Source organism: Aspergillus pseudoviridinutans (genome assembly GCF_018340605.1).
Source record: "Aspergillus pseudoviridinutans IFM 55266 DNA, scaffold_2, whole genome shotgun sequence".
NCBI lineage: Eukaryota > Fungi > Ascomycota > Eurotiomycetes > Eurotiales > Aspergillaceae > Aspergillus > Aspergillus pseudoviridinutans.
This window is the reverse complement of record NW_025091282.1, coordinates 3,356,282-3,380,872: the sequence shown is the minus strand read 5'-3', so window position 1 is coordinate 3,380,872 and position 24,591 is coordinate 3,356,282. Positions and strand designations below refer to the sequence as shown.

At 50.4% G+C, this 24,591-nt stretch overlaps 5 protein-coding genes across 5 annotated transcripts; 3 read left to right on the top strand and 2 right to left on the bottom strand.

Annotated features, from left to right (window-relative positions):
• Window positions 1-89: 89 nt before the first annotated feature.
• Asppvi_003237 (guanine nucleotide-binding protein subunit gamma) lies at window positions 90-573 on the top strand (the record flags this gene model as incomplete). Its single annotated transcript, XM_043299206.1, has 3 exons — window positions 90-241; window positions 385-442; window positions 511-573. The coding sequence occupies 3 exons, from the start codon at window positions 90-92 to the stop codon at window positions 571-573; spliced, it is 273 nt and encodes a 90-aa protein (XP_043155141.1).
• A 930-nt stretch (window positions 574-1,503) lies between these two features.
• Window positions 1,504-2,164, top strand: Asppvi_003236 (SelT/SelW/SelH family protein; the record flags this gene model as incomplete). Its single annotated transcript, XM_043299205.1, has 3 exons — window positions 1,504-1,668; window positions 1,765-1,930; window positions 2,013-2,164. 3 exons carry the CDS (start codon window positions 1,504-1,506, stop codon window positions 2,162-2,164), a joined length of 483 nt encoding a protein of 160 aa, XP_043155140.1.
• Window positions 2,165-2,931: 767 nt separating this feature from the next.
• Window positions 2,932-6,185, bottom strand: pdeB (3',5'-cyclic-nucleotide phosphodiesterase PDE2; the record flags this gene model as incomplete). Its single annotated transcript, XM_043299204.1, has 5 exons — window positions 2,932-4,928; window positions 4,996-5,162; window positions 5,213-5,275; window positions 5,328-5,928; window positions 5,981-6,185. 5 exons carry the CDS (start codon window positions 6,183-6,185, stop codon window positions 2,932-2,934), a joined length of 3,033 nt encoding a protein of 1,010 aa, XP_043155139.1.
• Window positions 6,186-9,950: 3,765 nt separating this feature from the next.
• On the bottom strand, window positions 9,951-15,166 carry Asppvi_003234 (DNA-binding E3 ubiquitin-protein ligase SNT2; the record flags this gene model as incomplete). The annotated part of the gene is made up of 3 exons (XM_043299203.1): window positions 9,951-13,806; window positions 13,871-14,354; window positions 14,413-15,166. The coding sequence occupies 3 exons, from the start codon at window positions 15,164-15,166 to the stop codon at window positions 9,951-9,953; spliced, it is 5,094 nt and encodes a 1,697-aa protein (XP_043155138.1).
• A 5,951-nt stretch (window positions 15,167-21,117) lies between these two features.
• Asppvi_003233 (DEAD/DEAH box helicase) lies at window positions 21,118-24,368 on the top strand (the record flags this gene model as incomplete). Its single annotated transcript, XM_043299202.1, has 9 exons — window positions 21,118-21,927; window positions 21,987-22,169; window positions 22,221-22,704; window positions 22,754-22,925; window positions 22,976-23,137; window positions 23,190-23,636; window positions 23,698-24,118; window positions 24,167-24,281; window positions 24,337-24,368. The coding sequence occupies 9 exons, from the start codon at window positions 21,118-21,120 to the stop codon at window positions 24,366-24,368; spliced, it is 2,826 nt and encodes a 941-aa protein (XP_043155137.1).
• Between the last annotated feature and the right edge of the window lie 223 nt (window positions 24,369-24,591).

The window sequence follows — 24,591 nt, the reverse complement described above, 5'->3', positions numbered from 1 at the left end:
TCCCTACCCCGTTGTCGCGTGTAGGGAATTGTCTACAATTGTCCTTTCACTTCGTCGGCTCTTGGTGATCACGCAAATCGGAAACGAAAATGCCTGCCTACGAGCTGCGATCGGGGGGAGATGTCAAGAACAAGAAGCAGAGTGTGGCTGATCTTAAATATCGTCGCTTGACAGAGCTCAATGCTCGCTTAAAGGAGGATCTGGATCGTCCTCGAGTGAAGGTGTCCGAGGCTGCCATGTCGTAAGTGTCCGATTCCAATTGCCTTTGCAACCGTCATCGTCTCTGTCGATTCATCTCTATGATGAGCGATGGGATCGTTGTGACCCAGTTGCCGACCGCCGTCCAGACTTGACCCGAATACTCACAAACCGTTCTCTGACCAGGTTGATCAACTACTGCAACAATACTCGTGATTTTATGGTACCATCTGTATGGGGCCAGGTATGCGATGCGATTTACCTCGATATGAAGGAAAGTGATCAGGAGGCGGAGTGCTGACACAAACCCAGGTTGATAAGCGCGAGGATCCGTATGCTCCTCAACAACAGGGAGGTTGCTGCACGGTCATGTAATGGTGTCATGACACTGAATGTTCTTTTCCGAAATCGAAGACGGCTCGACTTGATTTTGAAGCTGTTGTTCGCGACTTTCTATTCCCTATCCGCATGATTTCCCGCCCCATTTCTCTTCCTTTCGCCTAATACTTTTGACATTATCTTTGGACTCTCGGGATTCGACATGGCTTCCCGCTTCTATCATCACGACGATAACTGAAAAACACCTCATCCATCGAACAATGAAACCTAGTAATCGTGACGGCTGTGTCTGTGGGCAATTGTTCGGCTATGACGGGTCGACTGGAGGAACGCGTGCTGGTCTTGCAGAGATTCCGGGAGGCCGACCACTGAACAAAGCATGCGTCGCATCGCATTACATCGTCCCAGGGATGATCATTGATCTCAGCGTCCAGCTATCTGTGGTGCACTTGAGGATGCGCCGACTCGACTTTGTCTTCTTCTCTTCTATATTCTCTAATTTCTCTCTTCTAAAACTTCCTCATCTATCTACGTTGGTCTTCGTCGTCTCCGAATTCGTGTGATTGTGATTCTGCCATATTTCCTTTGTCTGCAGTGAGTGAGTGATTGGTACGGATGGTGTTTCATGGGTTCGAAAAGCACATTCCTCGGCTGTGGAGGCTGAGAGCTAAGTCCCAGCATCTTGTAAAGTAGAAATCGCTGGTTTCCAGCTCTAATACAGCAATCAATGTCTTACCTTACCAGTCTAATGCCTAGTCGCATCCCACTACAGTATTTCATCTTAACCATCCGATATAAACCAAGCCCGACCTTCAGAAAGCCGCCCACTCGCTGACATCATCAACCACCTCACCACCATCTCCTCTCACCAGCCCTCCAGTCAATAACCCAAATAACCACGTAGTCGACTATACAGAGATCACCTACGCGATCCCTGGTAGTGAACATACCCTAGTGAAACTGAAAATGACCGAACCAACCCCCCCAATCGAACAACACCCACCAACCTCGACCTCAAGCACAAATACAAATCCCCCCACCACCACCACAACAGCAACCACAACCACAAACCTCCCCCGAATCACCATCAAATACTGCACGCAATGTAAATGGATGCTCCGAGCCGCTTATGTACGTCCGCTGCCCTTTCCCCTCGTTCCACCAGGATCAGTATCAGGACACGATCAGGACAAATGCCATTGCTATTGCTAACGTGATTGCGGAAAGTTCGCCCAGGAACTCCTCTCTACGTTCTCGACGAGCCTTGGCGAGGTAGCTCTCGTGCCGTGTACGGGGGGTACGTTCATCGTGAGTATTACGTCTGCGTCTGCGTCTGAGACGGGGGTGCGGGAGAGTGTGCTCTGGGATCGGAGGGTTGATGGGGGGTTTCCTGGTATGTTACTTTCTTTCTTTCCTTCTTTTAGGGAAAATGGGGATGTGGCTTCTTTTGGTTACCACGGGCTGATGCTGGATAGAGGTCAAGGTGCTCAAAAGCCGGGTGAGGAATGTGGTTGATCCGCAGAGGGATTTGGGGCATACGGATCGGGCCTTGAGGCAGGAGAACGGGGGTAATCAAAAACAGAGTCAAGAGAAGGAAACGGAAAAGTGTGAGGATTGCCAGGCTTAGAGGTGCTACCGATATGATAGACGAAGTCCTATATTCAAATCTATATATCAAGATCAATCTTGAGCTTGTGAGAATGACAAGACAGCAGATGGACATCAATACTTTGAACGAGACTCGCCGAATCTAGCATGATAAGTGAACAGCAGGTTGGCTAACCGTGTCGATAGGAATCGTGATATGGTGATATGAATCAACAATAGCAAAAAAAGAAATCGAAGAGAATGTCTCAAAAACAAGAAATGATACAGTTCAGTCCACGCATGGGAAGAACTCTGGATCCTCCAAACGCCAACCCACGCCCCGTTTCTAATTTGATTTCCTGATCCCAACCGGTCTGCGTTGCATCATTGGGAATCAATCATGATTGCCCACAGAAAATATAGCAAATAAGGAAGTAAATGAGAAAGGAAAGAATATAGATGGTGAAGAAAAGTAGCAAAGAAGGAATGAGACTTGATAGCCGGAAGGGGCACTTCCAAGTCACTCGGCACTACTAAAGCGAGGACGGCAAGGAGCACATTGCCTGACCATCGAATAAATGCATGTATGACCGAGTGTAGAGCTGACCGAGCGTCCAAGCCTAGTCGTAGAATCATGCAATCCATCGTAAGCACAAGTTCGTCAGCGGATATACCATTCGTGAGTCCTTCGTCATTCCTCCATTTAGGATCCAACCATGTATCGCCAGGAGCCAAACACCTTGAAACAAAATCACCAAGAAAGCAAGATTAGGCCAGGAGAAGGTGAAGCGAGAGGAAAAGGAAAGCTCAAGTCTCCCCGCTCAGCTCATGGTTATGCGAATGATGCGGTTTGCGCTTCCAGAACGCCAAGCGAAGGCGACTCCGCCGTTTCGGCAGCTTGCGTGGAGGCTGCTCACCGGCCGTTGGGTCATCCCAAGGGGGATGCCCCTCATTCTTGACGCTCGGTGTTGTCGTTGTAGAATGCGCGGGGCTGTTGGACCCGTTCCCCACTACGGAAGTGGCGATGGGACTCTTGCTCCCGTCATCCATGTGTGAATGAGAGGTGTTGGTATCGCTGAAATGGGTGTCACCCTCGGACGGCCCTTCACCGGCGGAGTACTGTTTCGATGAACCGGGCCGTGCACCGTCCGACTCGTCATGCTCATCTCTGATGTGTTCCCGGGAATGGCCCTTTTCGTCCCCGCTGTCGACAGTGACGAAACTGGTGGCATTGGTGGCCGGAGAAATGGGCGTCATGGTATTACTATATGTGCTCAAGCTGTGCGTGCGCGTGCAACTGTTACGCTGCGAGTTCGGTGCGCCTGAGCCGCGTCCGGTCGAGTTGGTGTTGGCGTGATGGCGACGGTGCCCCTGCGGTCCCTGCCGAGAACTGCTCGGTCGCTCTACTTCTCTTTCAGTGGATTCACCACTGGTGTGTTGGGAATTGGAGCGATTCGGGTCATCGGACATGTTGGCAAAGATGACGGCGGCGGGAACAGCGTCCCTCGAAGAGCGCCGGGCACTTTGGCCAGGTTGCCCTTCGAAATCTCCAGCTGGCTCCGGTCCATTCGTCTCAGGAGACGTGCCGGATACCGAGATCATCGCGAGGTCAGGAAGCGCAGTGGAGGATTTTCGAGGAGATAAGAATGGTATCGGACTGCCTGTGATATCCATCGATGGGCCTGGGGTGTCTGGCGATACGACAGGACTGATGGTGTTCTCATTGTAATCACTCGGAGATGATTCAATCGTCCCAAAGTAGTCGCCGGTTTCTTCGCGTCGCTGCGTCGCAGGGTTGTCAGGGTCAAGCGCCGACCTAGCAGAGCTCTCATTCAACGGTGCTCGCAGACCTTTGAAACTCGCGGCCGGGCTCTGCGAGCGAGGGGAAAGGCCGCCCTCGAAACGCGGGTCTAGCAACGACTGCTTTCGTTTCTCCATGTCGGCCAGAAAGTGCCAGCGAGTCTGGTTGGTCCGGATGTGCTCGACTGTGAATCGCAGCTCAGGCAGAAGGTCCGAAACGCCCTCGAAGAGAGGGAGAGCGAAGATAGACATGAACCCGATCTGACCGGTGGCGAGCTTGTAGACGTTTCCCAGCTCCGGTGGACCACCGAACAAAGCAGTTTCCATGCCTACCTCTCGCTCCATCTCCCCCTGATTGGCAAATTCTTCCTGTAGAATCTTGGTCCATTTTTCCGCGATATCCCACGGCCGCGCCACATTGCTGATGTCAGCACATTTGATCAAAAGGCCACAGACAAGCGTTTTGTAGATTTCAATATCCTGCGGCTTCCAGCCATCGACAGACTTGCCATTCGCGTAGAACTTCTCCTGCAGAGACCCCAGCCGTTCCATAAACTTCTGATGTACGCCCATGTCGGTTGCCAGAATCGAACTGATGAGCAGTTTCCGGAGTTGTCTATCCTTGAAAGCCGCAGGCCAGTGGCGCCGCAGGATCTGAGAGAACGCAGCGCAGTGGAAAGCCTCCAGGACTGAATTATCATTGTATAGTTGCGCCAATGGAGCGTTGAGCTTCACCAAGAAGAAATTGTTGACTCCAGGATGACCGACGTCGTGGCCGATTGCCGAAATAAGCAGGGTTAGAGTGTCGAACGGTGTCAAGAGAGATGCAATGGAGGACGGCGAATCAGAAGTGGGACCAACAGAGCCATATGGGGGCAATGCACCAATATGCACCAGGAAGCAAAACACTGATTGCAGCACATCAATGGCATGTCGGAAATTATGGTAGAGGACAAATGAATTGTACGACGCGCGGCAAGCGAGCAGGAAAGTTCGAAGCTCACCTAACGAAAGAAAACGGTCCTGCGTAAGTCAAGTCCTTAAGAGTATCAAACATCACAAATCACTTACATGGTGTTAATCTCCATTCATCTAAGTTGGGTAGAGTGAAAGCATGCTGAAGCATCTCGCAGGCCCCAAACACGAGTTCGTCTTCGGAGAATTCATGAGCAGTGAAGTCCCACTTCCCGATGAACTTCCTCACAACGTTCTGCCGCTCTGGAGTCACATCCAGGTCCCTTCTACACGTTAGCTGGTGGGTAAAAACTCGAATGTAGAGCAAACACACCTGTCCTGGAACTCTTCAATGACTTCCTCGGGGTTGCAAATACCCTTCATGAGTTTGGATACCCTAGAAGAATAAATTAGCACCGCGGCTGCCGCATTATCCGGAATGCACTTACATTGCCTCTCTCAAGTAGGCATATGGCTGCTCATCGTGCACACCCACCCACGATTGTTTTCGCGACTTTTTCCTGGCGAGGAAGCGAGATTGTTCCTTGCGCGCCGACTTGTGCACCCGATAGGCATGGACTATCAAGCCCTGCACTCTTGCCCTGTCCATTGGTGTCGAGAGAACGTCGACCGCGCCTGCATCTACGCATTTGGAAATCTGCTGCGGATCAGAAAGGGGAGTGGCAGACGGTTGTGATGTAGGATCGCTGGTTGGTTCATCGGGCGAGTGGCGCAAGACTGCAATCGGTATGACCAGGTTTGGGATCTCGGAGACTTGAATGTCTGCAGATACCCCCGAAAGCAACTGCAAGCCGTAGGAGGAGTCAGATTGAGCGGAGAAGGTGAATCCGCGACGGATAGATGTCGGAGATGGAGGGCCCGCGTCCGGCCACGAAGCGCGACTGGCTTTGCGACGATCCCGGACGGCGTCCTCGCTGCGACCAAGTTCAATGTCGAAGAAAGCGAAAATAGGCGTGCATTTACTGCTGGCACTATCAGAGAGCTCGGCGAGTTTGGCGGCGAGAGATGTCCCKACATGACAGAGGTATACTGCAATTCAATCAGCATCCGTAGAAGTGATGGAGCGGAGGACAGTGCATACTTTGTTTACACACTTCCAACAAAAGCGCCACGTCCGTCCGCAACGATTCAGGTTCATCGTCACGAATTGTGTCGCTGCGGGAAGTGGCGGTTGTCGAGCCAAAAGAATCCCGGTCCACCCATCGTTCCTCTTGCACGCGATCGTCGATATATACTGCGCAGCATTCGATACGATCCATAGTATCGGCCGGATTGGGTACGCCCATCGCCAGGAGATTCTCGGCTCAAAAAGAAGGCTCACAAAGATCTAAGGAAAAGCGGCAGAAAGAAAGGTAGAAGGAAAGAAGAGATGCCCAGTCTGGCTTCGGTGTCATATGGTATGCGGACACCAAGATCGTCGGGCGTGAGTCCGGTAGAAGGGAAAAAAAGGAGCGGCCGACAGAAGAGCTGTACGGGAGCGGGGCGCAATGTTGTAACGAGGGACTCGGTTCGATGAGGATTCTATAAACTCTATAGAAGTGGCATTAGCGCTCATGGTCGCCATGATCCGAATGTAACTGTATATGCAAGCGAAAGGAGTCAAAAGCAAGGGCCCTGCAAGCAGAGAACGATGAGGGAACAAACGAATGACGATCCACGCCAGCGGCGCAATCCCGAACAATGAGTTTGTTCCCTGCAGATTCCCACAGCAGGTTGGACTTCGACTGTTGTCCTGCGGGGGAAGCAAGACAGCAGTCCCTTGCCTAGATGTCTCGTTCTGAGACAATCCAGAGTCCAGTCCAACCCTGCAGTAGCGCACCCTTGATCCTCAATTCACAAGACATGCCGGCATCGGCCGCAATCATCAAATCCGCACGCACTTCACAGTACACTCACTTTTGAATCGTATATAATATAAAGCTCCTGAAAGGAAGAGAATGAGAGATGTATATAAAGCGATATGCTGCGACGGATCGCAAAAGATCAATCGATCAAAGAGAATAGCAGTCGTGGCGTCGAGGTGAAACGGTCGGGAGGGAGCACCAATTGCCGCAGTGATTTTCGCAAAAGGCTGTCTTAGACAGATACACGTCGGTCGATAATCCACCAGAAAGCGAAGAATCGGAATCGCAACGTTTTCAAGAATCGCCTAGCCGAGGCGGACGCGAAATTCGAGGTCCTGGATCGGGGGATGGGGGGAATTCTCAGGATGCCATGATGGGCCTCCGAGACGGCCAGGCGGAATAGAGACGGCACGCAGATGGACAGATGCAATGGAGAAGGCAACTGGAACAACAACCAGGTCTTGTTTATCGGGGAGGACAAAGACGGAATTGTCGCACGAGTCGGATTTCCTTGGTGAGGATTGACGTCGATGTAACGGGACAAGGGAGGAGGATAACCACTAGTGTGGAATGAGGTTAAGTGGTGGAAAGGAGGAAAAGGAAACGCGATGGTGTCTGTCTACTCCGTTGTAGTCGATGGTGAAGCGTAGGGAATGAGAGGTCGAAAAGACTACATAAAAAAAGGTAGGGGGAAAAATTAAAGGGAAAAAAAGAAAAGGTATGGGGATGACGATGATGGAGATTGACTGTGCCTAGATACACTGAGGCTGATGGAGCAGGAGGAGAGATGAATAATGAGACAGGGCAAAAAGAAGGAAGTCGATCTCAGGGAGGGTCCAAGTGGAGGAGGAGACGAGAGGAGAGGAATGAGCAACCAGACCACAGAGCCTATGAGGGTCTACTTTACTGACGACTGAGGTAAAGGCAATTAGAGCTAGCGAGAGGTCCAAATTAGAATTAAGATCGACTAGACGATAATATCTACGCATTATTATTAGTAGTACCTACTACATCCAACTATTATTAGGGTAGTATTGTAGATGGTCGTACTCTGCAGATGAGGATTCTTCTTGGGGTTTTCTTCCAGTCTTCCAGAAGGTCGCGGCACAGCGGGTGCGGGCGTCGTCAGAGACTCGGCGATGGGGCCGATCCTTACCGAGTCGGTAAGGTAATTACAACGTTACCCGTAAGGTATTACGGTGATCATCTTACTAAAGAGTTACTAAGATACCTTACAGATAATGAGAACCAGGCATATTTAGCAGTGCCCATTGCTCAATTGTGCAAAATAGATGACGATAATAACGAGCCTGAGGTAGCGTGTAGTCTACTCTTGGCTTAAGATGCTTGAATATCATGAACGTGCTCAGCTCAACTTTCGGATCAACATCAGACAAATCACCTGCAGAGAAAAAAGCAAAGGCAAGGAGAACGATGCAAGAAATCCATCTAGAAACATTCCGAGTCGGTGGTACAGCGTATCTAGGGCAGTTGCTAAGGTACCTTGGCACCGAATCAAGCTCAGCTCAAAGGGGAAGACTGTCGCATTGCATTTCTTGCGCAATATTCCACCTCACGCATCTCTTCATCAGTAATAAAACTTACCCAATACCATCCAGATTTCAGACGCCTGACAGGAAAAGAAAAGAAAAATTCAAGATAAAGTAAGTGGAGCAAGTGGGGAGGCCAGAACGCCTAATCATTGATCACGCCGTCCAATCTCATCGACGGCGGGCACTCCGCGCGTTTTCTAGAATGCTGGCTGAGCAAATCAGGTTGTATCCTTTGTGGGTATCTATGGCTGTTTATGGATCGTAATTTCGTCTATCCAAATTTACAATGACACGTACCGAGGTTCTCAACTACATTATTAAAAACCTACCTTACCTACCCAACTGTGAAGTCCACTTTAGGTGGGAATATTAGGTATCAGGTATCATTTTAACATGAACGATATTTGCTGCCTAAGAGCCTCTGAAAGACAGACAGAGTAATTACAGAGTCCAAGGTACGCCGTACATGCAGATTAAAACCTTCACCTATGACCTAAGGGGCTACTCAGGTAATCAAAATTAATCAATCCTCAGGGGCGCAAGCGCAAAACCACACCACCCAAGGCCTCAGATGTAATAATTGATCAGTGGCAAGTCGACCATTGACGTGATGTGATGCCACAGAACTTATCTTTGGTGCCTTAGGTTCTCCGTCAAAGTTGCTGCAATTTGCAAACACAACGGAGATTCCATATCAAGTAAGTACAGGACGGCGATGATGTTATGTGGCGACTCCCGCAGACACAACGGCCGAGTCACATTCATGTTTTAAAGTTGAAGATCGTCTTGATCGATCTATTATTGATATCGGCTCCTCAGAGAGAAAGCACTAGATATCCATCTTTTGATTCTATTCACTTCATGATAAACGTACTAGACTCAAATACAGATACTCCGTAGATACCTTAGTCCGTATCGAGTACAGATTGACTCGAGTTACATTGTGGCCCCGCTCTGGAGACGGTCCAGATTCCAGAATTCCCCCTAGCGTCTGCCTACTGCGATGAGTAGTCTACAAGGTTCTCCGCGTCCGGGCTCATCACGTAAACATATACTACAGCCTACGGGGCAATATGAAAAGACAGTGCCTACGGATAATTGACAAAAGAGCGCTGGCGCCTAACATCGAATCCAATTTTCAGCCGATTGCCTACCAGTAAATACGGACGGAATTGTGTTGATCGGAAGTACTCCGTAGGAAGAGAAGCTAAAAGGTTCAAGGGATAAATACCTTGCTTGGCTGATCTCTCAGACATGCGACAGTATCCCGTGTTGACCTCCCCGAGTCAAGAATTGAATACTAACAATAGAACACAAACTGATTTTGAGTTAATCAAATAAAGCTTGTTCGTCTCGTTAAAATGCAATATACACAGCCTGAAGCTGCAACAATCGAACCCCAACCTATGCACCCCAAAATGATGATGATCTGAATCTCTAATCCTCTTGCCTGTAGATAATGGCTCCCAGAAGCATGGGCATTCAAAAGGGGGGAGAACAAAGTAGCAGAATAATAAATGGACAAATAAAAAATGGCGCTCATAATGACAAGAAATCCCAACCCCAGTTTGAATGCCAGAAAGCAAAACGAAAATTAACAAACACTATCATACATTCGCAATCCACCCCTCTTTCCGTACTCTCATAGCCCACGCTAGGAAAGAAGGTTTTTTAAGGATGGACTGGCGCTTGCCCCAGATCCTCCGTGCGTCCCATTGACACCCGAACTCCTGCCAGTGCTCATCGCTCCTCCGGCTGCACTGAGAGGCGTCTCCTCCATTTTGCCTGGAGGCGACAACCCCCGGGGATCCATACGCGCTTGCGACACTGGGGGTGATTGTGTCGGCGCACTGAGAATGCGATCCACAGAATACATTCGCGGAGGCGGGCCTCCGTTCAAAGCGCTGAGAGAGTGTTGAGGAGAGTGGCGGACGACGGTCGCTTGTGCCGTCGGAGGTGACGCTGAGGATGCGTACGGTCGAGGGCCCGGTGCATGGGACGGGTGAGGTGATGGTATGGACACTGGCGCATACGGGCTTTGATGAACAGTGTACGGCTGGTGCGGAGGTGGAGGCGCACCGCCGGGATAATGAGGCGGTGGAGGTGGGGGAGGTGCGTGGTGAGCAGGTGGCGTCGGATGTTGAAAGCCATTAAGCGAATGAGTCTGGACGGGGGGCGGTCMGCCGTGGTATGCCGGAACTGGTAAGCCATTGCGCAACTTACCATCGGCAAGCTCGGTCGATCGCTGTTCATGAGCTGGGTACCATTCAGAGCCATGAGCAAGAGGGCCACTAAGCGGCCTTGGGAGGGCATTGGTCGGAGGGGGAGTCGGATGCGCGTGTGGTCCATAAGGATGCCCATGATATTCGGGGATTCGGGGGGCGGGCAGCACTGGCCGCTGCGCTGAGTAAGGAGACGGTCGAGGCTCCGGAGATGGCTGAGCTGTAGCATTTTTCAGGTAGCATTTGTGGCATTCGTAGAGTGGCCCCTCCGCGATCGAGCTGTAATCGCCATTCAGCTTGGGTAGAGCATGCTGGGGTAGATTCTGGGAAAGGAATGGCGGGCTGGCAGAACTCATTCCAACTCCATTCATGCTTGAGCCTCTGCTGTTAAGGACAGCAGCTCGCCGCGAACCGTCGATCGGCCACCACCGAGGACTGAACGAGGTAGAGCAACGACAGCATTTCCGCTCCACCTCGGGACTGGAAACTTGCCGGGGAGCACGGCTTCCAGAATCGACCTCCATCTCATCCGTATGTTGCTCTGGAGCCGTCGCGGCGGGTTTCTGGTTGTCCTTCGTCGTGGGTGTCGATTGAGTGGCAGCAGTGACGACACCATTGATGGCGGAGGCGCGCCGACTTCCGGCGGTCGTTGCTTGCTGAGAAGCATTCACCGTTTGTTGTACATATGCCGCTCTTCGAACCGTCCCGGGCAAGGTCAAGTCTGCCTGCTTGTACGACTGAACGAATTGTTGAAGTGCGTTCAAACCGTTTTCTCCGGTCACCTCACCAATCTGGTGAAGGCCGGATGAAGGGGCGTGGTGTGGACACCAGATGCCCGCGGTTGCTGCTCCCACCTCCTCTCCAAGGCGTATACTGCTGACAGTGTCCCGTCGGGAACTTTTGACTGGCGTTATGTTGAACCCGAAGGTGTACTGTGCCTGAAAAGCACAACCCACATGGAAACGGGCATTGCAGCCGCTGTGACTGCAGGTAACGCATGCACCTTTGGTGGTCTTGCAGAGCTTGCACACGTCCCTGTACCTGTCTGCCGCGATAAGTCCAAATCCCTCCGCAGGCTCGAGCTCTTTGGCATTGCCGAACTTGATCTCTGGAGTCCAGACAGCACACATGACATGAACCCAATTGTTACCGGCAGTTCGCTTCAACGGTTCTCGTGGACCGATTGGTTTTCCTACAGCCTCTTGTCGTTGCCGATAAAGCTTGATAGCCTCCTGCACCATCTCCTTCTCCAGTCTCTCTTTCTCCCGATCACGATCCGTCTTTTTCTTATGCGATACCTTTGGCGCCTCCATCAGTTCATGCTCCGTCCAGATCACAGGGCACAGAACGCATTCGTAACAAGTGGAAATCATGGGACTGCGGTCGTTCGAGCACATATCACACAGCCACTTCGCACAATTACGCGATGGACTGACTCCATAGCAGTTACGATGAACGGTCAAACGGCAATCTCGGCACGACAGGTGTTGGTCGCCCAAAGGCTCCAGCCCGTTGCAAACGGCGCAGGGAAGTGTTTTGGCCTTTGGCGGATCCGGAACGATTGGTTGCGGCTCTGGCGCTTTCTCCGGGGCTGGTTTCTTTTTCGGTGCCGGTTCGACCGAGGTGGGAACCGGCGTAGTAGCAGTGCTTTCTTTCTCGTTGGGCTTTGCCTTCTTCTTGTTGGAGTCTTGTTGCTGTACTTGCGGGTTCGCGTTGACCGGCACACCGATCGAGGCCGCAGTGGCTGCAGTGGCACTGTTGATACTGATCGGTGTCTCAGTCGAGAGCAGGAGCTGCGTCAGTAATTCCTCGTCGACTCGGCGGCGCCAGGACTTGTTGCCGCTCTGCGCGATCTTCTTTGCAACTTCATCTACGCTTTCCCACTGGATCCCGTACTTCCTCCACAGTAAAGCACAGCGAAGACAGAGCGCCACAGTGAGCAATGGGCCCTTGTCCTTCTTCGATGGCTCGCTCGGGGTCGTGGTGCCAGGAGGAACGCCAGGGGCGCGTCGCCACTGCCGCGAAGACCGCGTGGAGCAGAACTTGCATTGGAAGCCACGCTTCTTCTCGGCCGCTTTCTCATTATCGAAGGCCGAATCATCGTGGTCGTCGGCCACGTCATCCACGAGTTTCGAATTGGCACTGTGCCGTTTGACTTCCTTTTTGCCTTTTCTGCCCTCGTAGCTGCCCCAAATCTGCCGACCACGCGGGGTCTTCTTCCACATATAGTAGAATCGAACGATCTGATAATGCGGAACTGTACCGACGTGTTTGGTCACATTGCGCAGCTCTGATCCGTACTTGGCAACGCCCTGTTCGAACAACTTCACTTCCTCGGGGCGCAAATGCGGTTCCTTCAGGTCCTTGTATTTGTTTTGCTGTTTCAGTTTTGCGAGAGCGGCTTCGGCATCAAAACTGTTCGAATACAAAAGCTCCAAGGCCTTGTCCAGGAAATTTGTAGCGTACTTCTCCTCTCCTAATTGAGGTGCGATTTCCTTGGCCCGTTCCATATATTCGTCGATAAATTTCTCTCGATCAGCAGGACTGAGTTCCGCTCCAGGCGCATCATCTTCGCCCCGGCTCGGGATCTGCGTTGCAGTGGGCATCTTAAACAGTACTTCGGCAGTACGGGTTAGCTTGCCGTTTATTAGAACGGGTTCATCCTCGCCGCGTCGCACGTATCCAACTGGTTCATCCATGACCCATTTGGGGCGGTTTGCAATTTCCTGCTTCGCTGCTTCGATTGCTGCCTGAGCCTCTTTCGAGAGCTTCGAATCTTTGCGGCCAGAGCGACTCAAATATTTCTTTTTGATATCAATCGGCTTGGCGTACTCGACGGGACGGCCAGGCCATGGGTTGACAATCGCTTGATGCCGTGGTCCCAGTCGAGAACTGGCTCGAGGATAGATGCGGTCATCGTAATCGAGGGCATCTTCCACCCGACAATGAATCCCCAAATAACGGTAGGGCCACATCCGGGCTTGCGCGATCTGTTCCTTCGTCGCTGGACGAGGATGTTCCTCCGCCGCCGGACCAGGCGTACTGACATTGGTACCGTTAGAAAGTCCATTCGGATCCTCCTCTTCTTCTTCGGCAACTTCTTCCTCCGGTTCTGCTGCAGCTTCACCGATGATGGGCGTGTTTCGAGCCTCAAGTTTCTTTTCCTGTGCGCGGCTGCAAGCTGCACAGGCCCATGCAAACCCTCGGGCGGGTTTTTTGGTGAGGACTGGACGCACACAGTACATGTGATAAGTATTGTGGCAGACAGCGCAATCAACCGAGTCATTGCTATAAAGATGAGTCAGTGGTAAACTCGAAGGATCTCTTATGCCTCTTATCAAATAATGCCTACCTCGCAGCGTACAAACCGCATCGCTTGCAGGTTTTGACCGCACTAAACAGTTCTTTCCGTTTTCCTATCTCCACTAGGATGAACTTCCAACGTTCATCGAGGACCTTCTTGACATTGGCCGGTACATTGATCACCTTCTTCGTTGGGACGACCTCGTAGTAGCGATGAATATACCTGTCGAACATTTTGTCGTACCAAAATGAGTCCCGGGTTTTCCGATACGCATTGAAATCATCTATTTCCGACAGATGCTTGATCTGGCATTTTCCACGCAATGATGTGAGCGGACACGTGTCGGAATGCATGGAAGCGAAGACAAGTCTCGTGTCTGCGACGATGCGATGAATATCACGAGGTCGATAGTACCAATTAACTCGCAGCGCTTCAATGGGTCCATTGGGTTTATCCTTGGACGGAAGAAACTCCATGATTCGAGCAAGGTAGTACGGCTCTCCCGGAGGTTCGCAAATAAGGTAAACATGATCTGAATTACGAATTTAGCAAAAACCGCCCATCAGGCATTGTATGTCGAATGAACTTACCATTCACAGCGAATGATGTGCCGTCATCGGCAATTAATTTGCCATCCTTGAGGTAGGCACCACTGTTCTCGAAAGAGACCATGTTGGACTCAGGCAGGTTGGGGTCCGCGCTTGGCGCAGCGGTAAAGATTTTTTTGGCCGCATTTCCGTTAGTGGAGTTCGAGTTCGTAGAGCTCCCCGGTTGTTTACGTTTTCTCGACGAGCTCGAAGATACGGCTCCATCGTCTGGCTTTGCAGAGAAAGAAGACGTGCCAGGAATCGCGTCCTTGGCGGCTGCGGCATTAGGTCCATTCACCGCGGTTAGGCTCTTTCKAGAATTCGACGATGATGGAGCCTTCTCGCCGTCTAGTTTGACACCATTAGTAGCGCTAGTGGCAGCTGTACCACTACTTTTCTTGGATGATTTCGGTGCTGAGGGGGGAAGCAGTTCGAGATCCATGTCAATGTCGCGATCTTCGGCGTAGTTGGGGCGAGGCGCATTGCGACCCCTTGACCGAGTGCCATAAGGCGCAGGAGTGGCGGAGGTGCTGGGCGGCTCCGCACCCGCAGCCTCTGAAGGAGTTGCGCTGGCTGTCATGGGTTGCGATGATGATTCATTCGCGGTGGCGTTGCCTTGGGCGGTGGAAGAATCCGCGGATCCCCTTCGGGATGTTTGACCAGAAGTGGGCATGCGATGTGATGGTGAGGTGGACTTCACGTGTTGTTGTTGTTGTTGTTGCGGTCGCTTCTGGGGCGGCGACCTGTCCGAGGCCATGACCAGCCCTCAGAGCGGTAGAAAGTTGAGGTGAATTACACGGAGTCTGGGTGGCTGCAGCGTACCGCCAGTGTTGCGTAGGTGGTAGACCTGAAAGTTGAACACCCCACGGAAAATGGCAAGGTTCAAATACGGGCCGCGACGGAAGGACGATCCCTCATCAAACTTGGTTTTGCAGAGAATGAGTGAAAGCTGAAGACATCCGAGCGAAAGCAAGCCGGAAGTCAAGGGGGAGAAGTGAGTCGAGTCCCGTGATGCGAAGGCCTACGCAAAACAAGCTCGGAAGGAAAGTGAAGACGGGTGCGAGATGAAAAGTGGTGCTAGTACCAGTTCCCGCAGGGGTGTGGAAAGGGTCAATCGCGTGTCAAGAAAAAGTCGGACAGACAAAGACTAAGATACGCAGGATATCTTGAAGATCACGATCGACACCCTCCAAAATCGGGCCAAGGCGGGAGACTACCAGACTCCAGGGAAGACAAACCTCGCTTAGAACTGTTAGACAAGCCACGAGGGGAATATGAATGGAGATATGGGAGGAAGGAATGAAAGGGAGACGGGAAGATTGAGGAAGTCCGAAAGACTGAAATAGATGCCGGGTTTGTGTGGTGGAGAAGGAAGGGAGGGAAGAAGAGGAAGAAGTAGAAGAAAAGGGAGAGCAGGAGATAGTGAGAGAAGTTGCTGTAGGATAAAGTTAAAGTGACGGCGGTAGAAGCAAAACAAAAGCAAAGCCACTTGGGTACCGTAAGTAGGTGTATGTGTCGGGGAAAGACTCGTGGGGTGAGTGAGCAATGAAGAGGTAAGATGGGCCAGTAGGAGGGTGAATTAAAGTATGTATGCACGAAGGTCCATAACGGTAAAGCCAAGTCAAAAAGGTAATGGGAAGTAGAAGGTTTTACCTGGGTTGTTACTTGGGTAGGTCGTGGGTAGTGGCTTGTTAGTTCTACTCCGTAAGTAGGATTATCGAATCAAACCAGGATAGAACTCTGCCTAGACCGAAAGTCGTGTAGGAGAGTTTGTCGGGGGAAGATGCAAGATAAGATGGCAAGGTACCGATGCGGTAACAGTAAAGTTGGTAGGAAAGGGAATAGGAAGAAGGCCAGGTGAGTTCGTGGAGTCAAGGGACAAGAGGCTTGGGGAGAGGACGACGACGATGATGGTGACGATGGTGACGAAGAAGACAATAATAATGAGAAGAGAGAGGAAAGAAGATATGGAAGGCAATGAGAATCAGGAAATCCGTCTAACTAGAGGACGAGAGGATCCCGACCAGACCACGTCCTTTTGCCCCCCTAGTCCCGATATGTTAATATGACGGGTCCTCCACCAAAGGACGAACCAGAGGAGATTTACTACTACGGAGTACAGCGTTTAGTCAATGATAATAGGAAAAGGAAGAAGGCTAAGAAGAACCGAAATAGAGCGAGCAACTGAGGCGGGAAATCTTGAGGGTGAAGGAGCCCTTGAAAGACTTGAACTCCAGGATGTGCAATCAGCATCCCTGTCCTCAAAGATGTTCCTTGACTCGATTTGATGGACAGATTGTATCATACAAGATTTAAGGTACCTAGGTAGGAGCTGGATTGTTCCAGTGTGCTGGCTGATCCAGCCGCACCGTTATGTTTGGTATTTTGTTCTTAAGTGTTGCATCAACTGCTGATTCTCTCGAGTCACCTCGTTCATATCAAGGCACTGGACACTTAGGCAGGCCGGTTTTCAGTGGACACTCGATAGATACACAGGACCGATTATTATTTTACACACTAACTATCTCTTGGTCCCCTTGCTCAATCTTAAGGGTTAAGGCGGCTGTTGACCCGTTGGGTGATCTACGTATTGGTGCTAGCGGGAGAATTTACTCATGTAGGCAGGTCTAGTCTAGTCGTTTTATATGGGTGGTTCCCGCCGGGTTTGTTTGATTTAGTCACCTCGAAAGGGTTGTGTGCGCGCGTGTGTCTGTTGTGGGCCGAGCGACCCGATGCAAAGACGATGATGACGATTATGGTGATATCCGAACATGGTGCCATAGAGAAGTAATGCATTATGGAGCCTGCAATTATGTATAATACAGAGTGAAGGATCCCGTCCGCCATAGTCCACGTACACCACATAAGGCTATAGGTAAAAGATCGATGAAAACCCGGAGTTGATCCGGAAAATGTATGGTAAATTATGGGAAAGGGAAAGAGATGGGAAAAGCCTCAGTCTAGGTTGTGGTTGGAATGTTGTTACGTAGGGCAGCATCCGTGTTGCTTCTCCCCGTCATCACCATCTCGTCCTGGAAGACGCCAGGCGACCTTGTTCTGCCTTTTCAGAGAAATCAAAAGTCCATGAAGATAGAATATGATGGCTTATTGATGGCGATCGCCTCATCGAAAATGGAATCCAGTAATGTAGTGCGAGGTTATGCTCCGTTGTCGAAACGGCCGAGAGGTACTCTGGCATCCGAAGATTTGATTAGTCGCACAGGAACTTGGTATCATACATACAGCTAGAATTCCGTTCTACTGGACGAAGGAGGATAGGTACGTATGGAAAAAAGGACAAATGTGCGAAAATTATGGCCATTATAGGAGGCATATATAGATCTCCCACTCTAGAGTAAAGCGTCAACGTCGGATACGTGCATGGAGTATCCAGACGAGATCACAGAATAATATAGGAGGCCAAGGTTCCCACTGAAAACTGCCTTAAGTATCGCCCTACCTACAAATAAAATTCCGAATTTTTTGTCTGGTATGGCTGGGACCCCTCGCACTAGCTACTATCGATCCGAAGAATGAATAACGCCTGTGTGTGGACAAACGCCACTCTCAATACAAACAATGGGCAACGATAGGAAATCCTTAGTCCTTGCTCAGTCTTTAGATGATTCGCCTGTAAAGGGGGGAGGGGCTACTCCAGAGGGGTATCAGACTTATTGTACGACCGAATATTGTCCGCAACCCGAAATGAAGTGATAGGGAGGGCCGATGATTTGACTCGAATAGTCAAGCGAGGGCCTTCCGGTAGGGCCTCTACATGCCTCTCAGTCGGATTATCATAGTAAATTGTTTCTACTCAACATGCTGGACCAACCAGTGTTGAACGATATGAGTTATCTCGACGCTCTTGGGTTGAGAGAGATCATCACGTTACCAGCGCGAACTGCTATATGTGTGGCTTAGTGCAGGGAATCAGTGAAATGCATTTGCTGGGGATCCCCGCGGCAGCGGACTCTTGGCTGGCTCCATATTAATAGTCTTGGCTGGAACTAAGGTATTATTATTCGATGGAAATGATGGCGAACAATCCCGCACACTGCTTGATTATGCATCGTCATCTCAATTTCCTCTTGCAATATCATTCAGAAATCCTTCCCTTGGGTTAGTCAGAAGTAAATTACTCTTAAGCTGAGGTAAATGCATACTCATGACTACCTGCTGGCTTTGCGGATTCCTTGATACCGCTGGTTGTCTGGAGATCATGCCTAAACCACGTCAGACTCGGCCAATCATACTCCTCATGCCACGATAGCCGATGATTGCTGCTCGCTAACGTTTCTAACGGGAGTTGCCACCATTGTTAGACATCAGGTTATTATTGCTGGTTCGAGCTCGACGGTGCACACACCACCAAAGCAAAATTGTCTGTTCTCAAATAGGATTTAACCGTGGAAGTCAGTCTTTTTCGCGCGTTTTCAAGAATGCTGGTTCATAATGTCATGTGAGATCTGATCGAATGCTTGCCTCATGCTGTTACCTTGATTTAGCGATAGTGTAAGATCTGAGACGCTCGTATTCCTCAGCCTCTTGTTCGCGTGTTTCGCGACTAAATCAGGGATAACTCATATGAATAATGAGAATGACACTGTAGAGGATTGCTTGCTGCTGACTCGGCGATGGGAAGCGTAGTCGTACCTAGATCCTACCATAGCGTAAGGTGAATCAACTCATGAAGCACGTGCAATGTTATAAGTCTTTCCTTGTGAATCGGGGATATAATAGATTGGAAAGCAGAGGAAAGTAAATATTCGGTTCGATTCAATCGCATTATCTCATGTTGGCGCCACGACCAACACGTCCACCATGAAGTTGGCGACCACCCAGAGCCAATATATATTTCAATTGATGCCGAATTTGCTAGCAGCGCAAGCGCACCTCAACCCACCTTATTCAAGCCAACTTGTACATATACAATCAGACATATTATAATATTCAAGTAAGAAGACTTAATTTACCGTTATATCTCGCCAGTCACTTCGAGGACCCAGGGCTACAGACTGCAAGCGACGCTCGGCATACTGTGTGTATGACGGAGGGTCAAAGTGATCGGCACTATTCTACTCTCTGCCATTTGGGTCTCTTTCTCTGCACCCTTTGCTCGCCTGCTGTCCTTGCTTGCCTATTTCACATTGCGGCCTTGACTTCCTTATCATTTCGTGGACGTATCCTCGTAGAAAGGATTATTCGAGGAAGTCCGCATGTACGGAGTAGCAAAACACTGTTTCAACAGAACGGAGCGCACACTGCCAAAATGAAGGGGACTGAAACGGGTCTTGGCGATGCACCTTCTTATGTCCTCTGAAGGAGAAGAAAAAGAGCAAAGGACCTCAACGCGACCAGACCCTGTACTGTCTTACCTTTTTCACTTCACTCGAGTATCCCACAGAATCGAGAGTTGCATGGGAGACTTGATAGGCAGGCTTAGTTACATCGATCTACGAATACTCATAGCTATGAACTCCGTTGGCAGTTGCGGTGTGCATCCACATCGATATAATACATCCACACTAGTTTAGGGGGCATCAAGTCATGTGAACTAGATGCTGGACAGTACCTAGGTAGTAAGTTAGCTGCATACGACTAGTGGTTGCACCGTACAAGCGCTGGATTTCATCCTCGGGTACACTTTAGAAAATCCATGACCGCGCTGCATATGGCAGTGAAATACTCAGTGGAATAATTGCGAACCACGACAATTGGATAATCCTACTCTCGGGGACAATTCCTATCTGCTGAACTTAGGGGTTATCGGTTACCACTTACATCAGGTAAATGGTGATGATCAGAAGCCACTGTACCACATCGTGCATACTAGGGCGACCGCGTAGCCAAACATAGATGATGATTCATCAAAACAAGCCATGGACACTTTAGTTGGACAACTATACTAATATGCTCTAAATACTCCATATTAATAATGTCTGTGATAAAAAGAAGGAACCATTAATCCCTATACTAGACCAGATAGTAACTGATGCAAGAGCAGAGAGCAGCATATGGCCAGAGTCAAAACTCCGCAGACGCACAAGTAACCTGTCTGTGCTCACCATAGGGTGTCCAACCTGCTGGGCTAGGTAAATGAGCCCTTTTATAGCACCATACCTACTTTGTCTAGCGCGTTCATGTAGTAAACGGAATCATTGGATATCTATCTACTAGTGCTACTGTCTAGGTGGCCACTTGCGGATCAGTAAGTCAGTCAGGTAGCTAGCGTGCTCCGGTTGGCTGGACGGAGCTGATCCAGGAACGTTCCGCCCTGCAGAGTGCATATGGTAAGCAGCAAATGAAGATTATGTGCCTTGGATCCTTACCAGGCTCAAGAAATCGCCAACGCTGCCTTACTGCCTTACTGCCTTAGGCCTTCTATTTTTTCATATCCGCGACTGCAGTTTCCCGAAACTAACGCGGTGCGTGCATACACGATGTTGCCCTGGATGCATTATCTCCAGTCCCTGTAAAAGGAGAGGGAAATGAACGTGATGCTTCTTAGGAGAATTTGATCGATTGGGAATTTTCAAGCAGGTTAAATGATATGCTGGAAGAGTTTGGACAGATCTGATACAATAACTCGGTGCACCCACTCTATTGTTTGGCGCCAGTCCTGTATAGCGCCACGGAACTTCAGGACCTGGGTACTTGCTAAGCGTACATCGCACCTTCATTCTAGCATACAATACAGATGCTCAAGGGATGTCGGGGAAGTCATTCCAAATTCATGGCTTCCAGACCTCCATCGATGTCGCTCGCCAGCAGACTTATGATGTAGCATCACTTGCAGGACATAAGCGACTTCCAGAGCATCCGCCAAATGACTCTTTCAAGGTCGCAAACCTGAAACAAGACATTGATCACAGCAAGACTGGTCTGCTGGATACTCGCGCGGTCGACTTTTCTCGTCCCTCAGTAACTCCTCAGAAAAACCGACTGGTCGCAAGCGAGATTCATCAAGTTGCAGCCGCCGTACCCTCAGGAGGCAGCCAACCAGGAAGGACAGATAACGCCGTACCTGGTTCCAGTCAAAATCCTCTTTTGTTTCTCAAAAACCCCCGATATGGGCTGCCACCTGCTCTGGTGGCCAATTTTGCTGCTCTTGGGGTCACCAGCATCTACCCGTGGCAGGCGTCATGTTTGCTCGCTCGGGGGCTCCTCGAAGGGGGCCGGCACCTTGTTTATACAGCACCTACTGGAGGCGGAAAGTCCCTCGTGGCCGATGTCTTGATGCTGAAGCGCATCATTGAGCATCCGTCTCGAAAGGCGATCCTTGTCCTTCCGTATGTTGCACTCGTTCAAGAAAAGCTCAAGTGGCTCAGACGCATTGTGGAAAACGTCGACAAGAACGTCCCTGACGATGATGATGATGATGAAGCGGCTCGGTCGAAGCCATATTACCAGCGCTGGAAAAAGCTACAGAAATCCATTCGGGTCACGGGGTACTTTGGTGGGGGTAGGACCGCTGCCTCTTGGGCTGACACGGACATTGCCGTCTGCACGATAGAGAAGGTCTGTCCTGCTCAAAGGCCATCAACGGGGTTGAACTGATTATTGACATGGTCTTCCAGGCGAACTCATTGATTAATACCGCCGTTGAAGAATGCTCTATTGGAGACTTGGGTGTCGTTGTCTTGGACGAATTACACATGCTGGACGATGAGCATCGCGGCTACATCCTCGAACTGATGGTGACAAAATTGCTGTTGCTACAGCAAGACATCCAGATTATTGGCATGAGTGCCACCCTTTCAGTAAGTGATCGCTTTTGTATCTCGGTTGGGGTTCGCTAACCCAAGGACGAGAATACGGAACTGTTGGCGGACTGGATGAATGCAAAGTTCTTTATTTCTACTTATCGACCGGTCCCAATCGACGAGTACCTGGTCTACGAGAACGCTATTTACCCTGCTGCAACTTCGCGTCAATTGTTCCAGACGATCACTAGGTTGAAGTCGATGAAAACGATTTCCTTGACGGATACTATGCCTCCGCAACGCATGATACAATGTTCAAAACACCGAGAACTTGCGAACCCCATGACAAATGCAATGGTTGCTCTGGCCGTCGACACTGCTGCAGCAGGATATGGTGCCTTGGTGTTCTGCGGGAGTCGGCAAKGTTGCCATATCAGTGCAGGAATCATCAGCGAAGCTATGCCTGCAGTGTCTGGATTGGAGGCCGATGAACTGAGCAAGAGATTGGACCTCCTTGCCGATCTCAGAAGCCTCCCCAGCGGCCTTGATCCAGTTTTAGAAAACACCGTCCTCAAGGGTGTCGGATTTCACCGTAGGTGCTGACCTCGCTGGCTTACGTCAATGACCTGACTCGGCTACAGACGCAGGAATGACCACTGAAGAGCGGGAATTGATAGCTCAAGCATATGATCAAGGAGTTTTGAAAGTTATCGTGGCCACATGCAGTCTGGCAGCGGGTGTCAATCTCCCGGCGAGGAGGGTGATCATTAATGGAGCACGCATGGGCCGAGAGTTGGTTGGACCAGCGATGCTGTAAGAACTGCCTAGTTTCATTTCAGTGACCCGAGCTAACGAGGGGTGAGACGGCAAATGTGCGGACGAGCGGGCCGCAAGGGGAAGGACAACGCCGGTGAAACGTATCTGATATGCGGAAAAGCTGATATACAAGCTGTTTGCGACCTTCTCGAAGCCGATATGCCGGCCATTGAAAGCTGTCTGGCACCGGAGAAGAGAGGTTTAAAACGGTATTCTGCTTTCAAAACACTCTTATACAGACAGTTACTGATGGGTGATCAGGGCGCTTTTGGAAGCTATTGCAACGGGGCTGGTCTCCGGTTGCGAGGCAATCAAAGAATATGTGAAATGCACTCTTTTGTATCGGACGGTGGACAAGAAGATTGCCTATTCGATTATGGCTTCCTCACTTCAGGAGCTAATAGACGAAGGACTACTAATTTTCAAAGAGGATGAATCGTACGCGGCGACAAAACTTGGGCAGGCCGTAGTGGCCTCGGCGTTCGCTCCCGAGGACGGTCTTTTTGTATACGAAGAATTGAAACGAGCCTTACGGGCCTTTGTCATGGATGGTGACATGCATGTTTTCTACATGTTCACACCGATCCAAGTGGCGATGAATACCCAGATAGATTGGCTCATTTTCCGAGAACAGCTGGATAATCTTGACGAAAGTGGTCTGCGGGCGCTGCAATTTGTCGGTGTGCAGCCGTACTTTGTGAATTTGATGTGCGCTGAATTGTTCCTGGTTCTGTCTGCAGATGAGCGAGGAGGCACTAACGATTTGCAGGGTCCAGAGTGGAGGATCGCTAAAGGAAGACAACCCGGAACAGATTAAACAGGCGACTATCTATCGGCGGGCCTACACAGCTTTTCAGCTGCGCGACTTGAGTAACGAGGTGCCATTATCGACAATTGCGAGCCGCTACAACATTCCCCGTGGCGCTGTTCAGGCACTAGCGCAGCAATGCCACGGGTTTGCGGCAGGCATGGTGAAGTTCTGCCAGCGCATGGACTGGGGCATGCTTGCTGCGGTTCTAGATCACATGCGCGATCGACTAGAAGCTGGAGCGCGCGCAGATTTACTTGAGATGGCTCAGGTCACATATGTGAAGGGCTGGACGGCACGACTGCTCCGAGAAAATGGGTTCCGGAACTTGAGAGACCTGGCCGAGGCAGAGGCGAAGGACCTTGTCCCGGTACTGATGATGGTACGTCATTTGATTGTCTTAAGAATGCCTGGGGTTAACCGTTTCCAGGCGAATCCTCGCAAAGCGCAAAAGAGCCAGCTACATCCCACGGAGGCTGAGCGATATAGCAAAAAGCTGCTTGCCAAAGCCGAGATTATCGTGGCTTCCGCAAATAAGATCTGGGGTACGTATAGCGAGACTCTAAATGTTCTGGATGAATGCTCAGGTCAATGTCTTAGAACACGAGATGCAAGTTGACTTGGATGAATGAAAACCGAGATCAACTGTGACTATTCACAAGCTTTACGGACGCATATTACCCGAATTTTCGACCCACTTCAAAGCTGTTGGCGACGATGAAGTCTATCATGGTCTGGAGCAGGGTTCAGAAGTGGTGCAGATATTGGGAGCAACTACCTTGATTTCTGGCACTTGGAATGGAGAATTTCTGGGACAACCTTCTTGGACATATCACTCTAGTAGGTAGGCATAGA